This window comes from Sebastes umbrosus, chromosome 4, assembly GCF_015220745.1.
Source record: "Sebastes umbrosus isolate fSebUmb1 chromosome 4, fSebUmb1.pri, whole genome shotgun sequence".
NCBI lineage: Eukaryota > Metazoa > Chordata > Actinopteri > Perciformes > Sebastidae > Sebastes > Sebastes umbrosus.
This window is the reverse complement of record NC_051272.1, coordinates 34,579,455-34,599,236: the sequence shown is the minus strand read 5'-3', so window position 1 is coordinate 34,599,236 and position 19,782 is coordinate 34,579,455. Positions and strand designations below refer to the sequence as shown.

The 19,782-nt window shown below is 39.9% G+C and overlaps 1 protein-coding gene across 2 annotated transcripts; it reads right to left on the bottom strand.

Annotated features, from left to right (window-relative positions):
* Window positions 1-16: 16 nt before the first annotated feature.
* Window positions 17-13,660, bottom strand: gal (galanin/GMAP prepropeptide). 2 transcript variants are annotated; one of them, XM_037766084.1, is made up of 7 exons: window positions 13,424-13,660; window positions 13,173-13,253; window positions 11,980-12,034; window positions 7,706-7,777; window positions 2,746-2,832; window positions 1,410-1,481; window positions 17-446 (listed from the first exon to the last, which is right to left on the bottom strand). In XM_037766084.1, exons 2-7 carry the CDS (start codon window positions 13,251-13,253, stop codon window positions 385-387), a joined length of 429 nt encoding a protein of 142 aa, XP_037622012.1. In that variant the 5' UTR covers window positions 13,424-13,660; the 3' UTR covers window positions 17-384. The 2 variants fall into 2 exon arrangements, with proteins under 2 accessions (XP_037622012.1, XP_037622014.1); XM_037766086.1 differs by lacking the exon at window positions 7,706-7,777 and having other exon boundaries at window positions 13,424-13,580.
* Window positions 13,661-19,782: the final 6,122 nt, after the last annotated feature.

Here is a 19,782-nt window from a genome sequence, read left to right as displayed (position 1 = left end):
AAATTCAAGTTGCCCATTGAGTCCAGTGCCATTTGTTTATTTATCTCACTCCATTCTCATACATCAGATGATGGTATTTTAAGATGATAATACAGCGTTGGGTTGTGAACAGAGGTCCCTATTACCTAGATCAACCTACAGTCAGCAGACACTCACTGACCTTCAGTGAATATAAAGTTTTATTTACACAGGAGCAGAAATATCTGATATTTGTATTTGGGGGGGGGGGCAATCAATCAAGAGTTAAGGTATCAGCTCTCTGGTACCAGGACTAATCAGAATGTGAATGGAGCTACAGGAAGGTGACAGTTAGGGCAGTGGGAGCCCACACAGCAGAAACATAGACTTGGGGAGATGGAGATGAGCTGCAGAGAGGCAGACACGTTATGGATTGGCCAGTTCGTCTGATGTCACAGAGGAAGACAGGCTGTCCAACGCTCCCATATCTGTAACACACACACACACACACACACACACACATGGATTTGTTAGTGTTCAGAAACATTACTATAAACTACGTGTCAGACAAGAGGTTTGTCAGTACAACCAATCAAAATCATCAAAGCAATTCTTTACTTCCAAACCCATCGATATCTTCCAAATATGACAATATATATTTATTTGATCATTGTGAAATCATTAAAGGTCCCATATCGTGCTCATTTTCAGGTTCATACTTGTATTTTATGTTTCTACTAGAACATGTTTAGATGCTGTAATGTTCAAAAAAACTTGTATTTCCCTCATACTGTCTGCCTGAATATGCCTGTATTTAGGTTTAGGCAACAACACCACTTGGTTAAGGATAGAAAAAAAGCACAAAGTCGACATTTACTTCTGAAAACACGAACGGCGGTCTCCTGGGTTTAATGGACTCTCTCGCTAATACTTATTATTATAATACCACGCAACTTTCAATAACAGTTGCTCCATATACTACGTCACTTAATCAGACCGAATGCAAAAACGTCGACATTCAACGTATCTGTAGTTTGCTGAAACGTACAACGGCAAAAAAAAAAAAAGATTCTCGGCGACTGGGCTGGGTATTTTTGCATATTTAATATAATTTAAACATATTGATTATAGCAATTGACACTATTAATAACTCTAAACCTGATAGTGAATTGGGTGTTTAGTTTGTTTTGTTATGTGGTAGTGGGGTTAGTCTGTGTGGTAAATGCAGTTGAAAGTGTAAAAAAAAAAAGTCCCCTTCTAAATATCCTATTTAATTAATTATTAATTATTTCCACAACATCCATCTCTGCTTGTTGTCTGTTTTTAGAGTTTGATTTTGCATCAACATACTGTAGCTTTCGGCAGCAAACTCTTTGGTCTTGAACAGTCCCACAGACTTCTGACAACAATCCTCACGTTGAGGTTAGTTAAAACAGAAATGATGAGAATACCTTTGAGCTTTAGGTACGACAGGAAGTCAATGACAGTGTGGATGATATCTCCATCTGCTATTCTCAGGGAACCTGCGGAGGCAAAGCAACAAAATGCAGCCAGCTATCATGTCGTCTGAAGTTCATAGTATACGCTGTAAGGTTCGACAGGAGCTCAGGTAACAACAACATATGGGAAAATAATTATCACCAGATACCAAGATATCTTGACACAAGAAGGAATCTTAATGCATCCTTTAAAAATGATTCAACATGACAGAAATGAGAATTACAGAGAAAAACTGAACCAAACACTTTTACATGCACAAAAATATTCAGTTTTTTGCCTTTATTCTGAAAAAGACAATATTCCTACTAAGCTGTTTACATGGCTAATGAAAATAAATATTCCCGTTTATGCAGCCGTGCATGCTCCTATTAACGTAAATCACCACCATGATGTACGCCCTATGGCTATACCCTTTAAATAACTTAAATTTCCCTCCTTTTCCAACTGCAGTCATGTTGCTCCGCAAACTGCGGTAAAAACCCCAATTGAGACGCGGATGTGCTGTATTGTGTCCAAACAATGCTCCCAAACCTGTTTATCGGCATATCCCACATGTCCTAATCGTAGAATGATACATTTGGAATAAGGCCTAATTTGGAATACCCAAATAGAATATCGTCTCTGTCGGGCGGAAACCTTGTATCTCCATTTTTCGCCATTTTAATGTTTTTTTTGTCATAAATCAATGCTATAGGTCACCCTTTATGTCTGTCTGTGTGTTTTACAAATATTTAACCAATGAAAAGCATTAAAAAGAGCTCTAAGTCGGCTTGGAAAGGCCCGGGGTAAATGTGGCTCGCGGCTCAGACCGTGAGCTTTACAGCACCCATCGCCCGAACATCACTGCTCAGTTCAAATCCAGTTTACACGATACCAACTTTGACAACGCAGTGTTCAATTATTTTAAAAACACAGGTTTTGTTTTTTTTCCTTTCCTGAAAAGTAACGGTTTTGGACATACAAGTTTTCCGCACGACACCATCGATATGCTGGATACATGACCCGTTTCAAATTCAGAATAATTAGTGTATATGGAAACGTAGTAAATGATATAAAGTAAACCAGCGTTCTGGGAAAGTCCAGGGAACTATAACTTTAAGCAGAATGAAACATGAAAGCTTATGAAGATGGCTTGCCATCATTGCTAAGGTTGCTAGGGTGTCACTAAGGGGTTGCACAAGAAAATCAAAAAGTTTATCTTCAAAGTAGATCCTTTTTCTTTGTGTGTGTGTGTGTGTGTGTGTGTGTGTGTGTGTGTGTGTGTGAGAGAGAGACAGACAGACAGACCTGTTCTGAAGTCCTCCTCCTGGCCCATGTCCCTCTTGCCAGCCAGACCCGGCTTGTCCCCTAGTGTCCTGTGTCCATCTATTCCATCTGGACAATGAGGAGTGATCACAATCGACACAGTCATACAAACAGCAGATGGGTCAGCAACTTGATAAAAGTATTACAGTGATTTAGTTCAAGCTGTTTTTACAGCTGCTCTACAGTAGGTTTCTCTGTATTTTAACTGTGAATGAAATTCTTTTGTATTTGCTTGAACTGGTAATATCCTTCGACAAAAGACAAATGATTTGACTTTATCAAGCTTGAACTGTTGTGTGCTATACATTAACATAATAACAACTGAAAACACACACACACTTCCTAAATATCCCACTGTTTCAGTAGCAACATACATTAGACACACATACATACACAGTACAGACACCCTCTACCTAATTCTCCTAAGAAGATTTAAAGGACATTGTTTTGCACTTTGTTATTTCAGCATGGTATTGGGTTTGTAATTGTTTGGTTTCAATTTCCAAACTGTTACGGACCACCTGCAGGGCTTGGCTCATGGAATTGCAGTAAAACAGAGATTTGACCAACAGAAGAAATAAAACAAGCACACATCTATAATGGGATGGACTGCAGTTTTAACACACATTGCATAGAAATGCACTGGAATAAGAATGATGACAAAATGAAAAAAATAATGGACAAGCAAAGTAATTTGCTGAGCTATGGTGGTAGTATGTGCTTCATTAGCTCTCGGTGTATTCCTACGGGCCTACAGGTCATAGCGAGATGTCTTTGACGCCCGGGCCACACTGCCTATACGAGAGCAGCGTGTGACAGCTGCCTCGCTAAACTGCTGCGTCTCTCACGTGTGTGGTGTCCACACAGGCCACCGCAGCATGACGTTAGGTTGCGTTTCTCCAAAAGTTTATTCTGTTTCAACTTTTCGCTGCGTTTTTTCGCTAAACTGCTGCGTCTCTCACGCGTGTGGCATCCACACAGACCACCGCAGCATGACGTTGGGTTGCGTTTCTCCAAAAGTTTGTTCCGTTTCAACTTTTCGCTGCGTTTGTTTCGGCACCCCCAGCCAGCACCGCCGCAGCTTAAACATACTACCCACATTCAGATGTGGGAGGACTAGCGTTTTCACATCTCGTAAAACCGACTCTGACACTGTGGATGAGACAGTTAGTTTAGCACTATAGCCTTGCCCCGTGAAAAGGGAAAAATATGCTAGCAAGAAACTCCAAAAAAGTCATGTTTACATGTATGTATGTCCTCAGCTAGCATGATAGACACCAAATACGCCTCAGAGTAATTTTTTTGGTTTTGTTACGAGTTAGGACAGTGCTGGACCCTGGCAACCCCTCTATGAGCACAGAACCACTGCATCCAGAGGAGTTGGTCAAGACATTGCTTGAAGGCTAACTGCTTTTACAACTACAGTGTCTCATTTAGCATTACCATTATGTTCGGATCACAGAGTTAATTATCTGTTTTTCTGAGAAATATACCCAGCGAGCTCTAAAGACGGTCACTTACAAACACTTCCTACTGTTCTGAAGCAAGAACAAATAAGGAGTAAGTAGGCCTATTTGTCTGTTTGCTGAGGATGAAGTTAATGAAAATGAATATTCAATAAAACTACAGAAAATATCTGTTTCCTTTGACTTTGCAGCATTACTCACCAGTCTTTTTCAAGTATGTGTCTTTATCACATTTAAAGTTCACATACTCGGCACACAACTTTACATTATGAGTGGCCATGATGATGTGATTGAAGAGGAGGGACGTTAAGTGGCTGGAAGTGTTTGACTCATCCTCGGGCCTTCCTCATTAGCCAAAGTAGTGCTTGAGCTGCTACTCCCTGCACTGCTTGTGTGTGTGTGTGTGTTGAACTAAAGTCCAATTAAAATATATGACATTGGAGTGACCACAAGGAGGGAAATGATGTATTTTAATGGTTTTGTTTTGGTCTTTACATTTAAAGGGGACCTACTCTGCTTTTCCTTATTTTCTGTCATAATTACAATGTCGGTTTTTCTACTTTGGCTACAAGCTTATGTCAGTTCGTGCCAGATTTATTTATATGGTCATCTACTCCAGGCCCTTATCCCGCATATTAGTGACACTGTCAAATACACATTTGTCCATGTATTTATCCAAAATAATGTTTCAAGCAAATAATTGGTAAAATCCTCCGAGACAATGAGAAAAGGATGATGCATGCACATCTTTACAACAAAATTTCAAGTAATGAGCAATCGACTGTCGGCTTTTAATAACAGTTTGGCTACACTGAAGGCGGAGCGGGCGTGCCACGGAATGTACACACTGCGTAGAGTTGTGTGAGTCACAGGCAAAACAAGACGGTGAAACAGGCACGGCACCACGATTTCAATTTTGGATAGGCCGAAGTATTGTTGGCTGGGCCTTTTAATTACACAATAATACTGTTTGCCCTTTGACGGTTTCCACCTTGTAGTAAAAATGACTGATATCCGGCGATTTCTGCGTCTGGTTGACTATGACACGTTTTGAATCTTTTTCTAAAACATTTTAAATGCCGAGATAGCTTGTTATTTATCCGTGAACAGTTTGTATTATAAGCGGCACACGCGGCTGTATTGCTAAAAATCGTCAGGTCAGAGTTGACCTGGGATCTGCCGTCCAGCTGCTGTCTATGAGAGCCGGCTGTCAATCACTCGCAAACTCCGACCAAACGGTCAAACTAGGCAGCGCTGATCAAATATGAATCAATATTCTGTTACGTTAATGCCTATTTCTCTCCTCAAATGTTTTCAGAATCATCTTGTAGTGTACGGTTTAGCTGTAAAATGAGAAAGTTTGTGAGATTTTTTAAAGCCTGAAAACAGAGCCATGAGGAGGAGCAGAAGTCTAGTTATCTCTCAGAACACTTGATTTACAATATGCTGAAAAGTTATTATGGAATTTTTGCCCAATGATGTCAAAAATATACTGCCTACTGCAGCTTTAAACTCTTCCATGGAGAAAATGCTCCCCATTTTGCATTCCAAGTCTGTTTCTGTGTAGTGGTGAAGAATTTGTATTATTTGGTAGCCATTTTGAAAAAGCTAAATCCAGTATTAAGTTGTCTTAACTTCCTAGATAAGTGGTTTCTAACATTAAAATGAACAAACAGAAGCTGATGAACATACCACACATTAGTGAGGGCAGGTAAAAAATACATGTATGTGGAGTGTAGCCTACTGTAAGAGGCCTTAAATTAAAAAGAAAAAGAAATGTAAAATCATGACATGAAGGTTTATGTTAGTAAATGACTAGCTAACATGATATAATATCATAAGACGGCAAAACTGGTGGAAGGCATATTTCTTTTACTAATAATGCAGTTAAACTAAGCGAGGATATGACAGTATCTCTGTACTGGACACACAAAGTAGAAACTCAGGGAGGTTTTCACATCAGGGACTCGAGCCCGGATCTGAGTACACTTAGTCCCCATAGTCCAATTCATTTGATTAGTGTGAAGGCTCCGTACCGTACTCCTTTTCAAGTGGACTCTGCTCATGTGTACTTGGGTACGGTTCGCATCAGGTGTGAAAGCCAACTGTACGGAAACACAGAAGTGGGCCGCTATTTAACACAAGTAACTTTAGCAGTGAGCGAGTAGTTGTGAAATGGCAGGCTTTATTCAACACCGCCGGTGTCCTCCGAAATCTGTATACATATAAAACTGTTTCATATCTATATCTGTATCTCATCCTCTGAACTGCACGGCCGTGGGTGATAAAGCAGGAAGGCAGGCGAGAGGTTCCTTAAAATATAAACAATAGTAGGCGATGGGGTCGGGCGATGTTTGCATTTTATTAAGCTGATTTAATGATGACGACTGACGCTCAGCTGCTCAGCAGGCAAAGAGAGAGAGAGAGAGAGAGAGACGGGGGGGGGGGGGGGGGGCAACGTGTACAGTCGGCATATTTTCACATCAACCTCAGTGAAATAAGAGTTTATTTCACCCAAACCAGAGTTTGTGATTGTTGGAAAGACTAACGACGACCGTTTTGGTGAGTTTTATTGTGTTTCTGTCCAGTTTGAATGAAGAGTTTTACGCGGAGCGGAGAGGGGGGGGCAATCGTACTCAGGTACGGTACGGATCAGTCATACCTAATATAAAAACGCCTTTAATAGGAGTTGTTTTAAATAGCGTCTTGGTCAGTTTTTTTTTTGTTTAGGCATTTTCAAAACACTGCAAGATCTGATTTACACCGTGGGCCTGTTGATGCCATATCATACAGTACGTAACGTAACGTACGCAACCCGATGGCCAAAAAAACGTTCACGTTTGCCAGAATTATCAGAATTTCTGTAAAGTGACAAAACCTGCTACAAAAAGAACTACAGGCGTTTCAACAATCTGTGGCAAAATGGCTGCAAAGTCACCTTCACTGGCAGTTTCATTTAAAATAAAATCCATCATTATAATTATATTATAATAGAATCACCTCAGCTAGCAAGTATTAGTTCATATATTTGGGCAATATGCCCTGGTGACAGACTGACAGGCTGGAGGTTGGGAGGGTTTTAATTTTTGTGGTGTGTAAAAATGTTGAAATTGAGAAGTTACGACTTATTTTTATTTTATCTTACTTTATTATTTTTATACCTGAACTGAAATTACATTTTTGTTATTGCAGAGAGAGGTTTTCCTGTTCCGTGTTTCATAAATGCAGTGTAGTCCTACCGCGCTACACCTTTCCCTACCCGACAGACACTCATGGGAGATCAACATGAATGTCTTTTGCTCATAGCACAGAGAGAAAAGGCAATGTGTGGATGCACAAGCACAGACAGCCAGTGGGATGACAGCCGTCCTCCCCCTGATGAGTGACAGAAGCAGCTAAGAGGTGGGGATGTTTGGACAGAACAATTCCTGGCCTGACACCAAGGCCCTGCAGCGGCCGTATAGCTTCTATCTTACATTGAGTGACCAGCTCGTCTCTGCCTCTGGCACTGGGAGAATCCTTTATCTGAATTAGGTGATCAATACGACCTGAAACACAGGATGAGGCAGGAGGAACCTTTACCTGGGCTTCTCACACACACACACACACTCACATGCACGCACAAAGGGACAACATTCCTTTTGTGGACTGATTTGGACCCCACAAATTGGTAAGAACACTCACACACACACACACACACACACACACACACACGTGCATCTGGATACCCAATGTTCACAGTAATGAGGCTATCTTCAAATTAGACCTAATTAGTTGACACAGTGGAGACAGTGGACAAGGACAAAGAAACAGAGCAGCATTGATTCACAGAAGATGAGCTCGACCTTTTCTGTTATTACATACGCAGCATGTTCAAACAATACAGGTGAGCTCAGGGGTCAATAAAAAACCCAGCGAGCATTTCAAAGACATTAGATGATTATTATGTATTTGGTTCACGTAAGGTAATTATTTAACAATAAACAGCTTTACTGAGGGTCTGGAACAAAAACTCTTATCCACCCTCATTTTTGGTTAAAGCTACACTAATCAATATATTTATACTAGGGATGCATCGATACAACTTTTTTTCCGACCGAGTACAAGTACAAGTACTTACATTTGGGTACTCGCCGATACCGAGTACCGATACTCAGTGCCAAATCACCCTCGTTAACAGCCAGCTGGAGGGCGTGAGCGACACATGGCAGGCTGGGGAGTCCCGCATACGAGGCGGTGCGCCGCGACCGGCTCTAGGTTGGCTTGGAAAGGCCGGGGTGAAGGTGGCTCGCGGTCGAAGCTTTACAGCGCTCTCCGCCCGGATCTCGCCGCACTGTGACAGGGCTCCCTGCTCCCGGTGCAACTGTCGACCGGGGCGGACTGTCCTCAGTGCGCCCCAACCGCGTTGTGCCGCGGCCCATGTAAAAGGCGCCAGAGGTCTGTGGCGATGTCGGCAACCCACCCGACCCGTCTTGAAACACGGACCAAGGAGTCTAACGCACGCGCGAGTCAGAGGGTGCAAGCAAAACCCCGCGGCGCAATGAAAGTCAGAGCTGGCGTGCGCCGGCTGAGGTGGAATCCCGGCCCAGCGGGGTCGGGCGCACTACCGGCTCGTCTCGCCCACACCGTCGGGGAGGTGGAGCGCGAGGACCCGAAAGATAGTAACGAGAGGTCGCGCTGCTGTAAAGATTTTGCGAGTACGAGTACGAGTACATGAGCACAGTATCGGACCTGCTACTGGTATCAGTATCGCTGCATCCCTAATTTATATCAAAACAGAGTTTGTCATTTTGGGAAATAGACTCATTCACTTTCTTGCTGAGAGTTAGATGAGCAGATCGATACCTCCCTCTTAACTGTCCATTAAATATGAAGCTACAGCCAGCAGTCCGTTAGCTTAGCTTAGCATAGAGACTGGAAACAGCTAGCCTGGCTCTGTCCAATCCACCAAGCAGCACCTCTAAAGCTCACCGATTAACACGTTATATCTCATTTGTTTAATCTGTAAACATGTCATTTTTATACTTTGTACGGACGGAACAGAGAGAATGAATATTGGATTCATTGCATTCATCAGGTGGAAACAAACATGACTTCAAAATGGATGCCCGTATTGCTCTGTGTGTGCTGGATGTGTAAATAGGCAACAGTTTGGAAACACATTCACCATATCGGCTTCATGAAGTGATAATATGTACATTTTGGTGTTTTCAACTTGTTCATGCTGCAAAGCAAAGTGAGCCAGAAAATATCAACTAATGCAGTTTTAAACTTACAGAGAGTGTCATTAATGGTATTAATTCCACCTCTGCTTTTACCGCTTTGATAAAACAAGCTGTCTGCGTGAAAAGGGTCTGTTGTCCAAATGTGTGTGGGCTTCACATTCTTCCTCTCCTGCGTGATCTGCTGCAACTTTGACTCTGCTAAAGGTAATATTACCCAACAAACTGGCCTCTCTTTTATACAATTTCTATGTTTTTCAGTCTGAAAACACAGGTTTTCTCAGCCTTCCAAGCTCCCTTTATTTTATATGTTTCTCTTTTTTAAAAGGAGAATGCATCCCTCCTGGCTCTTCTCTTGGCTCAGCCGTTAGTAAAGATTATTTTATTCCTAAATTGTGGTAAAATTTTCTTGAAAAATCTTCTTCCATCCACTAATTTAGTGGACATAAACGGGTTTGGTTTTAGGTGCTTTATGGTAAATTAGCTACTGACTCTTGACCACGGCCTGGGTTTTAAGTCCTGTGATGCTTTTGTGTTGGCACAAATCTTAAAGACGCAACAAGACAAACCAGATGCCGTCTAAGCACACAGAGGCAGAATGACGCAGAGATAGAAAGATTACAGTCTAACAGCAGCACAGGCATGGATGTGAATGTTGAAAATCAGGTGATGGGGGTTACTTTTTAGCTAGAACATATAGTTAAAATGTTCACATTTCAACCGTTCTGGAAGTGTAATTTAATACAAACACTGTTCAAGCAACCCATTCTCACTCTCATCTCATTAGATACCGCTGCTTGCTCAGTGGCCCTATACACTTCAAACTCTGACGCTCTAGCGTCAGTTTTGGACATGTAAGGGACGGTGTGTCAGTTTCCGCTTGTTACATGCGCAGTAAAAACCCATCTATTTAGTCTGGCTTTTATGTAGTGTTTTATAATTTTATACTTAACTTTATACTTATTTTATTTATCATCATCATTATAGTGTTTATTTTACTCTATTTTGTTTAATCAACATTTTATTGCTGATCATTATTATCTCTTTTATTCTATTTCATTTTAATAAAATGTTATTAGTTTAATACAATCTGCTTATTTTCTGTAGTATCACAATTTTTTTTTATTGTTATTTTTATTTACTTGTATTTTACCCATCTTGTATTGCTTTCTTATTCAATGAACTTTTATATTGGTTGTTTTGGTGTGCATAAGTCTCTAAATCCATTTTTAACATTTTACATTTTCGTCAATCGTCTGTACAGCACTTGCATTTGACTTGTTTGAAAGATGCTATATGAATAAACTTTCATTGATTGATTGATTGATTGATTGATTGATTGATAGTGTCTTTTCAAAATAAACTTCCAAAAGATCGTGGTTTGGGTTAAAATAAGTTTGTTTCTTACGTAAAATTCTTACGCTTGTTATGTAACTGCCGTTAGTAAAGTACAGAAGTTACGAAGCAGAACTACGCTAAACAGGTCACTGTTAAAGGCGATCTATTATGCTATTGTGCTTTATTCGCTTTCCTTTAGTGTGATACTCTGATATATATTTTTTTGTACATGTAAAAGGTCTGCAAAGTTATAAAGCCCAAAGTCCAGGCCAAAGGGAGTTACTCTCCCCCACAGAAACGCTGCTCCTGAACTGCCTGAAACGCCTTGATTGAAGTCCCGCCTTTTCTTCCGTAACATGGTGATGTCACCAAGATTAGCATAATAGGTCCTCTTTCACTTGGTTTCACACGGGACACGAATAACATCCTTAAAAGCCTTTAAAGTTTGTTTGACTCATCCAACCTTCAATCCCACCCAACCTATAAGAGTATTTTCCCGCTCTTTATACTACATCGCTCTGACCGTCTAACAATGACGCAGATGGGTTTATGTTGGAGTTAGTTGAAAGCCTGGTGCGTCTCATACAGAAACTAAATGGTGCCTCGGTGCGTCGCTATCAGACGCAGAGGTCCACTGACCAAGCGGCGGTATTTGATGAGTTGGGAGAGAGACTTGGTTGGTTCAAGAGGTCATCTTCTGTTATTGTACTGTTACTACTGCTACTGACAGCCAGGACAGTCATTTAAAGACTGTATTGTGTGGTCCAGGTTATTCTCTTCTCATAGCAGGTTAGTATATATATAATCAATCACACTACACCGTGCCAATATGAGCGGACACTAGTACCGGCCTGATGTCCGATACAACGGTCTGACCCAAACTTTTCTAATTACATGAAAATAAACGTCTCAAAATTTGCAGACCAGGACCAAACATTCCCTAATATTAACCAAAATAATGCAAGATTAAGTTAATAATTTAACAAAGTAGGTGTGGTAGGAATGCTGTTAATTTGCAAAATATGTTTTCATACAGTATGACAAAGAAAGGTTTTGGACAGCACAGGTAATTACTGTGAGAGCACATGATGATTTTTAAAATGTGTCGTCCCACACTACATTTCCAGATGTGTTGAGGTGCATGTGTGTGTGTGTGTGTGTGTGTGTGTGTGTGTGCAGTCAGTACTTACGGGGACCTAACAGGTAGCCAGCACTGTTCAGTGTCCAGCCACGTTTCTCCTTTGCCTGCAGGGTCCACACACGATGATCAGGTCACAGACAAAGACACACATGTCAACTGTTCAATGTGTTTCTGATGTCTTTTCTTTCATCAAGTGTGTCTTAAGTCTCTTACAATATAAAATATGTTCATATTCGGTATACATTTGAATTAGTAAAGTAATAAATAAACTCCTCCTCTACCATTGTTTTTCCCATTTTTTAGTGTGTATTATTTATATCAACTCAACTCCCATATTAACCACACCACCCGACAAAGATATTCAGATTTAATCTACTTTTATTGTCTTAGGTTTTTGGTGTATTCTTTTGTCTATTTCGGACATCTTTGCACCAAGTAAACCTCAATAAAAGCAAACTCCAAAAAGCTCTGGTGTGTCATGGTAAAATAGAATAGGAACAAATTACGAATTCCATGCCATTTATCACGAGTCCACCAGGTCCAAATCACTAAATAAAAGCTCCACTATACACTGCCAGCATGTCTAAATGAATTCTGTGGGCCCCAAACATGTGACAGACTGACACCTGGCTGATAACTGTACTGGCATTATACTAATTGTGTGGATATATCACATAAACACTCCCACACCTATTTTTACTACCTTACCTACTGTACAACCAACTATCTAACCAACCTACAGCATTATTGACCTCTTCTTATCCCTCTCTTGTCAAATTTATTATTATACATTTTAAGAGTCATACCTTTATATGATCTTTTTTATTATTTTATATTAGGTGTTTTTAAATTGATATTCTATATTCTTATATAGTCTATGTGTCTCGTTTACATAGTTATTTTATATATAATATAGCCTACGTTTGTACCTCTGAATGATTTGTCACCTGATTGGAAATGCAAAACACGCCTATTTGCACTATCTGTTTATATTATGTTTATTTTTTGTTTATAGCTTATATTGTATATTATATATTGGTAGAATTTCATTTTTTTTTTATTCTTATTTTATTCTAACGTTTTTTAACTATTCTATTGTTATTTTACTGTTTATTTGCACCAACAAAACCAAAGCAAATTCCTAGTGTATACCTGATACACCTGGCAATAAACAAGATTCTGATTCTGATTCTGAAGCGATAACAATGAAGCTGTGTTGAATGTTGAATGTGAACAACTCACCGCAATGACCAAGCCGATGGTCTCAGACAGAGTTGCGCAAAAGATGAGCGACACGCAAAAAATCCCAAAGCCCCTCTGCATCTAAAGAAAGAGACCAAAGGAAAATATGAATATCAACAGAGAAGTATTTGAAAATACTGAAGATGAATATCACCAGAGAACATTCAGCACAACTTTCTCCGTCATGGTGCACATTCTGGTGGAACTTTCCCAAAGAATCAAAAGAAGTAAAAGGAGTAGTTAGTAATTACCTTTGATGTGACTTTCTTTCTTTTTCTTCTGTGAAGTGAGCAGCACAAGTTGCTTGGTGTGTGTTCGGATGAAATGAGGACTCCATCCACCTTTTTATTCCCTCCAGCTGGACCTGCTGCTGTCAGCTCAGCGCGTCATCATCCCCCCTCCTGCAGACAGGATGGACAGTCACGAACAACAACGCACATAATGAAATTCAATAATATCATCAGATTTTTCTATGTCGCCCTCGGAGACATGGGATTGGATTTAAAAAGGGAGAAAAAAACCCCCCACATCTGCGCTTTTCTTCTTTCCTAATCTGATATGTGACTTTAACAAGCATGTTCCAGCTCCATAGAGCCTCTAAAGGAGCAGCTGCTCAATAAAACATCTTCTTCTTCTCAATGATCATCATCGACTGCCTTAATTTCTTGCTTTTGTATTTCTTTCATTGTGTTCATTGTCTTTTACTGCGGAGGGTCACATCGAGGAAAAATAATAACTCTGAGATTTCGAGAATATTACGAAATAATAAATCTCGTAATATTACGAGAAATAAAGTTGTAATATTATGAGAATAAAGTCATAAGTTTATGAGAAAAAAAGTCGTAGTATTATGAGAATAAAGTCATAAGTTTAAGAGCAAAAAAAGTCTTAATAATAAAGTCTTCTTTATAAAGTTTTACGTGTTATTTTAGAGGGAAAATAGAGCAGCGTGCGCCTGTGTGAAAATGAGGAACGTGGAGCATCTTTTGAAGTTATACTTTAGTTTAGGTTTCACTAATAACAAAATACTTCATCTTTTGGCACATCAGCACCACATTATCATCAGTATCAGGACCTGGAAGAGATTGTGCAAGAAACTGTGTTTATTCCGAAGAAAGAACCACATGGACCTGATGGGGAAATTAACTCTTTTGTGGAGGAGGAAATTACTTTTTTTCCTCATAAAGTTATGACTTTATTCTTGTAAATATTACAACTTTTATTCTCTTTAAATTATGACTTTATTCTCAAAATCCATTAATATACCATCAACAACTACTTGTCTATGTAAAGATATAGAGGAGTAATGTCTACCTGAGCAGAGAACGAAGTCTCTCTCCCTCTGTGTGTGTTGGAATCAGAGCTTCTCTGTGCTTTGTTTACGCTGCCAAACTTGCAGCACGTGCCTTTTAGTGCATGTCAGCACTTCTGCCATTGTTTGCACTGTTAGCGGCGTTAGCCGCTATAGATGCCGACTCAACCAGCGGCATGTTGAGAGCCGCGTCGGGGCAATGCCTCAACCACGGATGCTCTGAATTTCGAATTTAGCACCTTTAAAAAGTCTCTCTTTTTTTAAAGGACGATCCAACTACATGGAAGTGATCCATGTAGCCAATGGTTCAGTACCATTGACAGAGCAGAAGGTATTGAAGGAGCCCAGTTAACCCTTGTGTGGTGTTCATGTTTTTGTTACTCAGCCAATGTCCGCCGGTCAGTTGGACCCACCCCATTATTGGGTTTTTAAATCAATACAGCCATAACAATTTATTTAAAAATACTTAACAGATGTTTACTTTATCCCAATTACAAGCAATATAGACAGCATATGGTTAATATTTGCCATTTACTTCTGTAGGATATTATTTATGAACAAAAGTGCTATTTGTTTTTTGTGATAAAATGTAATAAAAAATAAAAATCAATTATAATGAAGATATGGGTGGAAAAAAACATTTATCTTGAACAAATATAAATGAAACAATGTTTTTATTGATGTTTATTTCTTTGAACTTAATTAAAATTCATGTCAGTCTACACAACACGAACCCCATTGAACACATAGCCTATTCATGCCAGCTTATACAACACATGAGGGGCAGAGTTTTACTGTGTGTGTGTTGCATCTTTTGACATCCATATTTCTCCACTTGCTGGCTGCTGAGGGGCTTGTTTTTGAGCTGCCTGATGGACAGTCTCATCCTCTTCTTCATACTCATTGTCAGACTCTGAATTGACAGAAATGTGATCCTAATATTCTGAAAACTCTTCCTCTTCATCTTCATCTTCCAAAAGTTCTCTCTCTTCTAAAATCATTTCTAAAGCCCTCTGAGCAGAGAGTCTTTTTGCCATCTTGATCGATTGCGATAAGGAGCCACACAGACAATTTGCAGCTGGGATATAGTGAGAAAATATAGACTAGTTCCCGCAAGACAGAGGGTAAAATGTGCGAGAATGTGGGAGCAGACAGGTGTCGGTGCTTGAAATGTAACAACCTCGTGCGGGAACAGCAGGAGCAGAAAGACAAAACTCACACACATATAGAAACAAAAACACACACACACACACACACGCACACACACACACACACACACACACACACACACACACACACTTATAGCAGGCCCAGGTCAGAGGATGACAGAGTGTAGGTACTGTACACAGCACCTACAATTTCCACACATTTATCTCCCTCGGGAGTCCAGAGGACCCGAACATCACATATGTAATATAATTGTGTAGGGGGATGTACAGTGTGCAGTCATTGAAAAATGTGTTCTTTTATATGTTCTTCATAGAAAATGAGCCAAGGCCAATGAGTCTGAGGTTGAAAAAATTATGAATCACATCATTTTCTTTTAGTAAACATATTCTTGTAAATATTACAACTTTTATTCTCTTTAAATTATGACTTTATTCTCAAAATCCATTAATATACCATCAACAACTAGTCTATGTAAAGATATAGAGGAGTAATGTCTACCTGAGCAGAGAACGAAGTCTCTCTCCCTCTGTGTGTGTTGGAATCAGAGCTTCTCTGTGCTTTGTTTACGCTGCCAAACTTGCAGCACGTGCCTTTTAGTGCATGTCAGCACTTCTGCCATTGTTTGCACTGTTAGCGGCGTTAGCCGCTATAGATGCCGACTCAACCAGTGGCATGTTGAGAGCCGTGTCGGGGCAATGCCTCAACCACGGATGCTCTGAATTTCGAATTTAGCACCTTTAAAAAGTCTCTCTTTTTTTAAAGGACGATCCAACTACATGGAAGTGATCCATGTAGCCAATGGTTCAGTACCATTGACAGAGCAGAAGGTATTGAAGGAGCCCAGTTAAAGGTATAGTATGGATAATGTCGGGCCTGATAGTCCACGGTTCAGAACCACCGACAGAGTCAAAGCTATTTTCCACAAAAGGGGCCTAAAGTCATTCACTGTACACTACATAATAAACACTCAGTGTACTCTATAGTGAACAGTACATTTTATCAATCATCAGGTGTAGTGTCTGATAATGTTCCTGTTCACAGCTATAAAATCCAAGCCATTGCATTGTGGGATTGTTAGCAGAAAGTAGTGTACATCTCATGAACGCTAAATTTTTGGTTTCATCGTAGGAGTTTTTGAGGGGCAGTATGTAGAGCACGAATTTCACACTCACAATATGAGCCCACTGAATGGTTCGTGACATGGACAGAGCCAGGTCTAATGGTCCATGATAGGAGCCAGCGTGGACCGAGACAAAGTTTACAGTTTACAGACCAGAGAAAAGGAAAGCTGGGCACGCTGTGGGCAGGAAAAGGTGCATTGCTTGCAAAACCAAAACCTTCTTTGAAGGATGTGACCCTTGGATCTGAGTGCAGTTGGAGATGCAGCCTTGATTTGCTCTGTATAGCTACATTAGAGTACGCTGTAACAAAACGTGGTGTGGGAACCGTGTCCTTTCTGTAAACCCAGTCCATTTAAAAATCCACCAAATGCAGTGCCCACACTATCATGTAAGACAGGCAGACAATAACACAGATTATATAAAGATCCAGTAATACACTTTGCTGCAGTTGTTCACAATATGTTTCTGGAAGAAAGATCACAGCACCTTGGACTTGTTTTTTTATTTAAGTTACTTGTTTTAAACCCATTAAATCTTTACTTAAATACACATGAGGATGAAAAGTAAGAGAGGAATAGCCCTTCAGTCACATATATGAGTCATCAATTCAAAGTTCTATAACAAGAGCAATCCTTCAGCCCAACAGCTGTTTTTCTTTTTCAATTTTAGCACTACTGTAGCTCTTTTCCCCCTTTATAAATCAGGGTTATAGAGATGTATACCTGCTAATCATGTTGAAAAAGGGCTGCCTAAATCACTAAATGTACATATTTAACGTATAAGAGCATGTTAACTGTGGACAGACAAGGTTTCTGTTAAAAAAAGAAGAAGAAAAAAACAACGATGGTTAACAAATCCAGAGATTTCTCCCCAGAGATCCTTATCGCCTCAGTGTACAAGATCATGAACATCTCCAAACCATCAAGAATAATTGTGTTATTTGAAATTCATGTGCGTTGGGTTCACAGCCCTTGTAACTGCTATTTGATTCGATTGTCCTCTAAATACCTGTGAGAAGATTTCTGTTGGGATTTTAATTTGGTATGATTTAATCCTCCTTTTATATTTGTAATGAAAGTGAAATATACAACAACATCTTTCTCTTCCTCTAACAGGACTGAAAAACATCATTACATTGCGGCCCAGGTTACAGACTGAAATTAAACAATGTTTCATCTCAGTGGAACCTACCGGTGAAGCTTTAAGATTCCCCAGACGTCACTGAGAGCTAATCTTACCGTGATACTAATAATCAATTCTAATAACATTCTGCTATTCTCAGTCCTCAGGCACATCTCTGCAAAGCAAAACACATAAAACATCTTCACACACAATTACCAAGCTCTTGAAATGAAGCCCAGTAAGCAGAATCATCTGGATAAACAGGAAGGTGGTCCAAAAACCTTACAACAAGTAACAGCAAGGAAAGAAATATTAAAAAGCCTTTATTTTGGTTGATAAATCATTAAAAAAGCCAACATGTCTGGACCCCTGTAGGTCTTCGTCGGGGTGCTGTTACTTGTTCTAGTGCCTGGTTTGCCTTCCTGTTCATCCTGTTTTTTCCCATTTTCCAGGTGCACCCGACACGTTTTTGATCCAGGGTTAAGAGCAACCATTTCTCTCTCTCTCTCTCCAAAGCACAATCAGTTGTTTCAGGCTTTTCTCATACACAGTCTCACGGCAGTTTGTGAAAGTCACGAAATTTGATCTATTTGACCTGTACATAGACACAAAAAAAATTTCCGTAACAGTCAGCACGACTTTCAAATTTTTCACGCGTTTTTCTACAAATGTACATACTGTATTATAGTGCATTACTTTTCATATGTATAGCCTATAGGTCTACCTATAATTCGTATATAACCCATGTAATCAATTCGTATGTAATCATGATTCTTTAGTAACAGCATTTATTCTACTAAACCCAAGTTTTTATACAGTCAAATTACCAAATGCAGGGACGTTCACAATCATTTCATTAGAACAGTTGGTGATGGCCAAATCAGGTTACCTCACCTAATGGCATCATTGGGAAAAAATTCCATAATAACCTTTCATCATATTGTAATTCAAGTGTTCTGAGAGATAACTCGACTTCTGCTCCTCCTCATGGCTCTGTTTTCAGGCTTTAGAAAATCTAGTCCGTGACGGGAGACTTTGACGAATCACAGGTCATTTCATTGAGAGAGAGCGTTCCTATTGGCTGTGCTCCGTTCATGTGACCGGAACTTGGCGTTCCTTCAACAGATTTCACAATGGCAGCGGCGTCACAAACTTTCTCATTTTACAGCTAAGCCGTGCACTACAAGATGATTCTGAAAACATTTGAGGAGAGAAATAGGCATTAACGTAACAGAATATTGATTCATATTTGATCAGCGCTGCCTAGTTTGACCGTTTGGTCGGAATTTGCGAGTGATTGACAGCCGGCTCTCATAGACGGCAGATGGACAGCAGACCTCAGATCAGCTCTGACTGCTTGTTTTCCTCCAGTCTGTGAATTCTTGCATATGCCATTAGGAGCACCGGAGGACACCGGAGGACACAGAGGCACATGATTTTTTTCAGGTTACCTATTTCATGTACTATTGTCACGATATAGAGACCGTTTTATAAAAATAACTTTTTTTAATCATATTTGCTCCAATCTCGCCTACTTCAGCTTTAATGGTGTTTTCACACCTGTAGTTCGTTTGCTCTGTTGAAACCGTGTGAAACCAAGTCAACGCCGACTTATTTTATCTTAGTTTTGTTACGTAACTTGTGTAGCCTACTTAACTAACGCGAGTTACGTAGTAAATGTAGCCTACTTATTTTATGTAACAAATGTACTTGTTTTAACCCAAATCACGATCTCCTCCTGAGACTAACCCAGTTCTTTGGTTGTGTTCGGGTACCTAGAGCGTCATAGTTTGAAGCGTATGTCGGTATTTGACGAGTTGGGAGTGAGAACCCGATATATATATATATATCACCATGCTGAATGATACTGCTCTGTATCTATCCA

What these genes read in the sequence shown, in the direction of transcription:
- gal (XM_037766084.1), bottom strand. Translation starts at nt 13,253, where the DNA reads ATGCAGAGGGGCTTTGGGATTTTTTGCGTGTCGCTCATCTTTTGCGCA. An exon ending in CCATCGGCTTGGTCATTGCG is followed by an intron (nt 12,035 to 13,172) that starts GTGAGTTGTTCA and finishes TGGACCCTGCAG; the next exon opens with GCAAAGGAGAAACGTGGCTG. An exon ending in GTCGTACCTAAAGCTCAAAG is followed by an intron (nt 447 to 1,409) that starts GTATTCTCATCA and finishes TGTGTGTTACAG; the next exon opens with ATATGGGAGCGTTGGACAGC.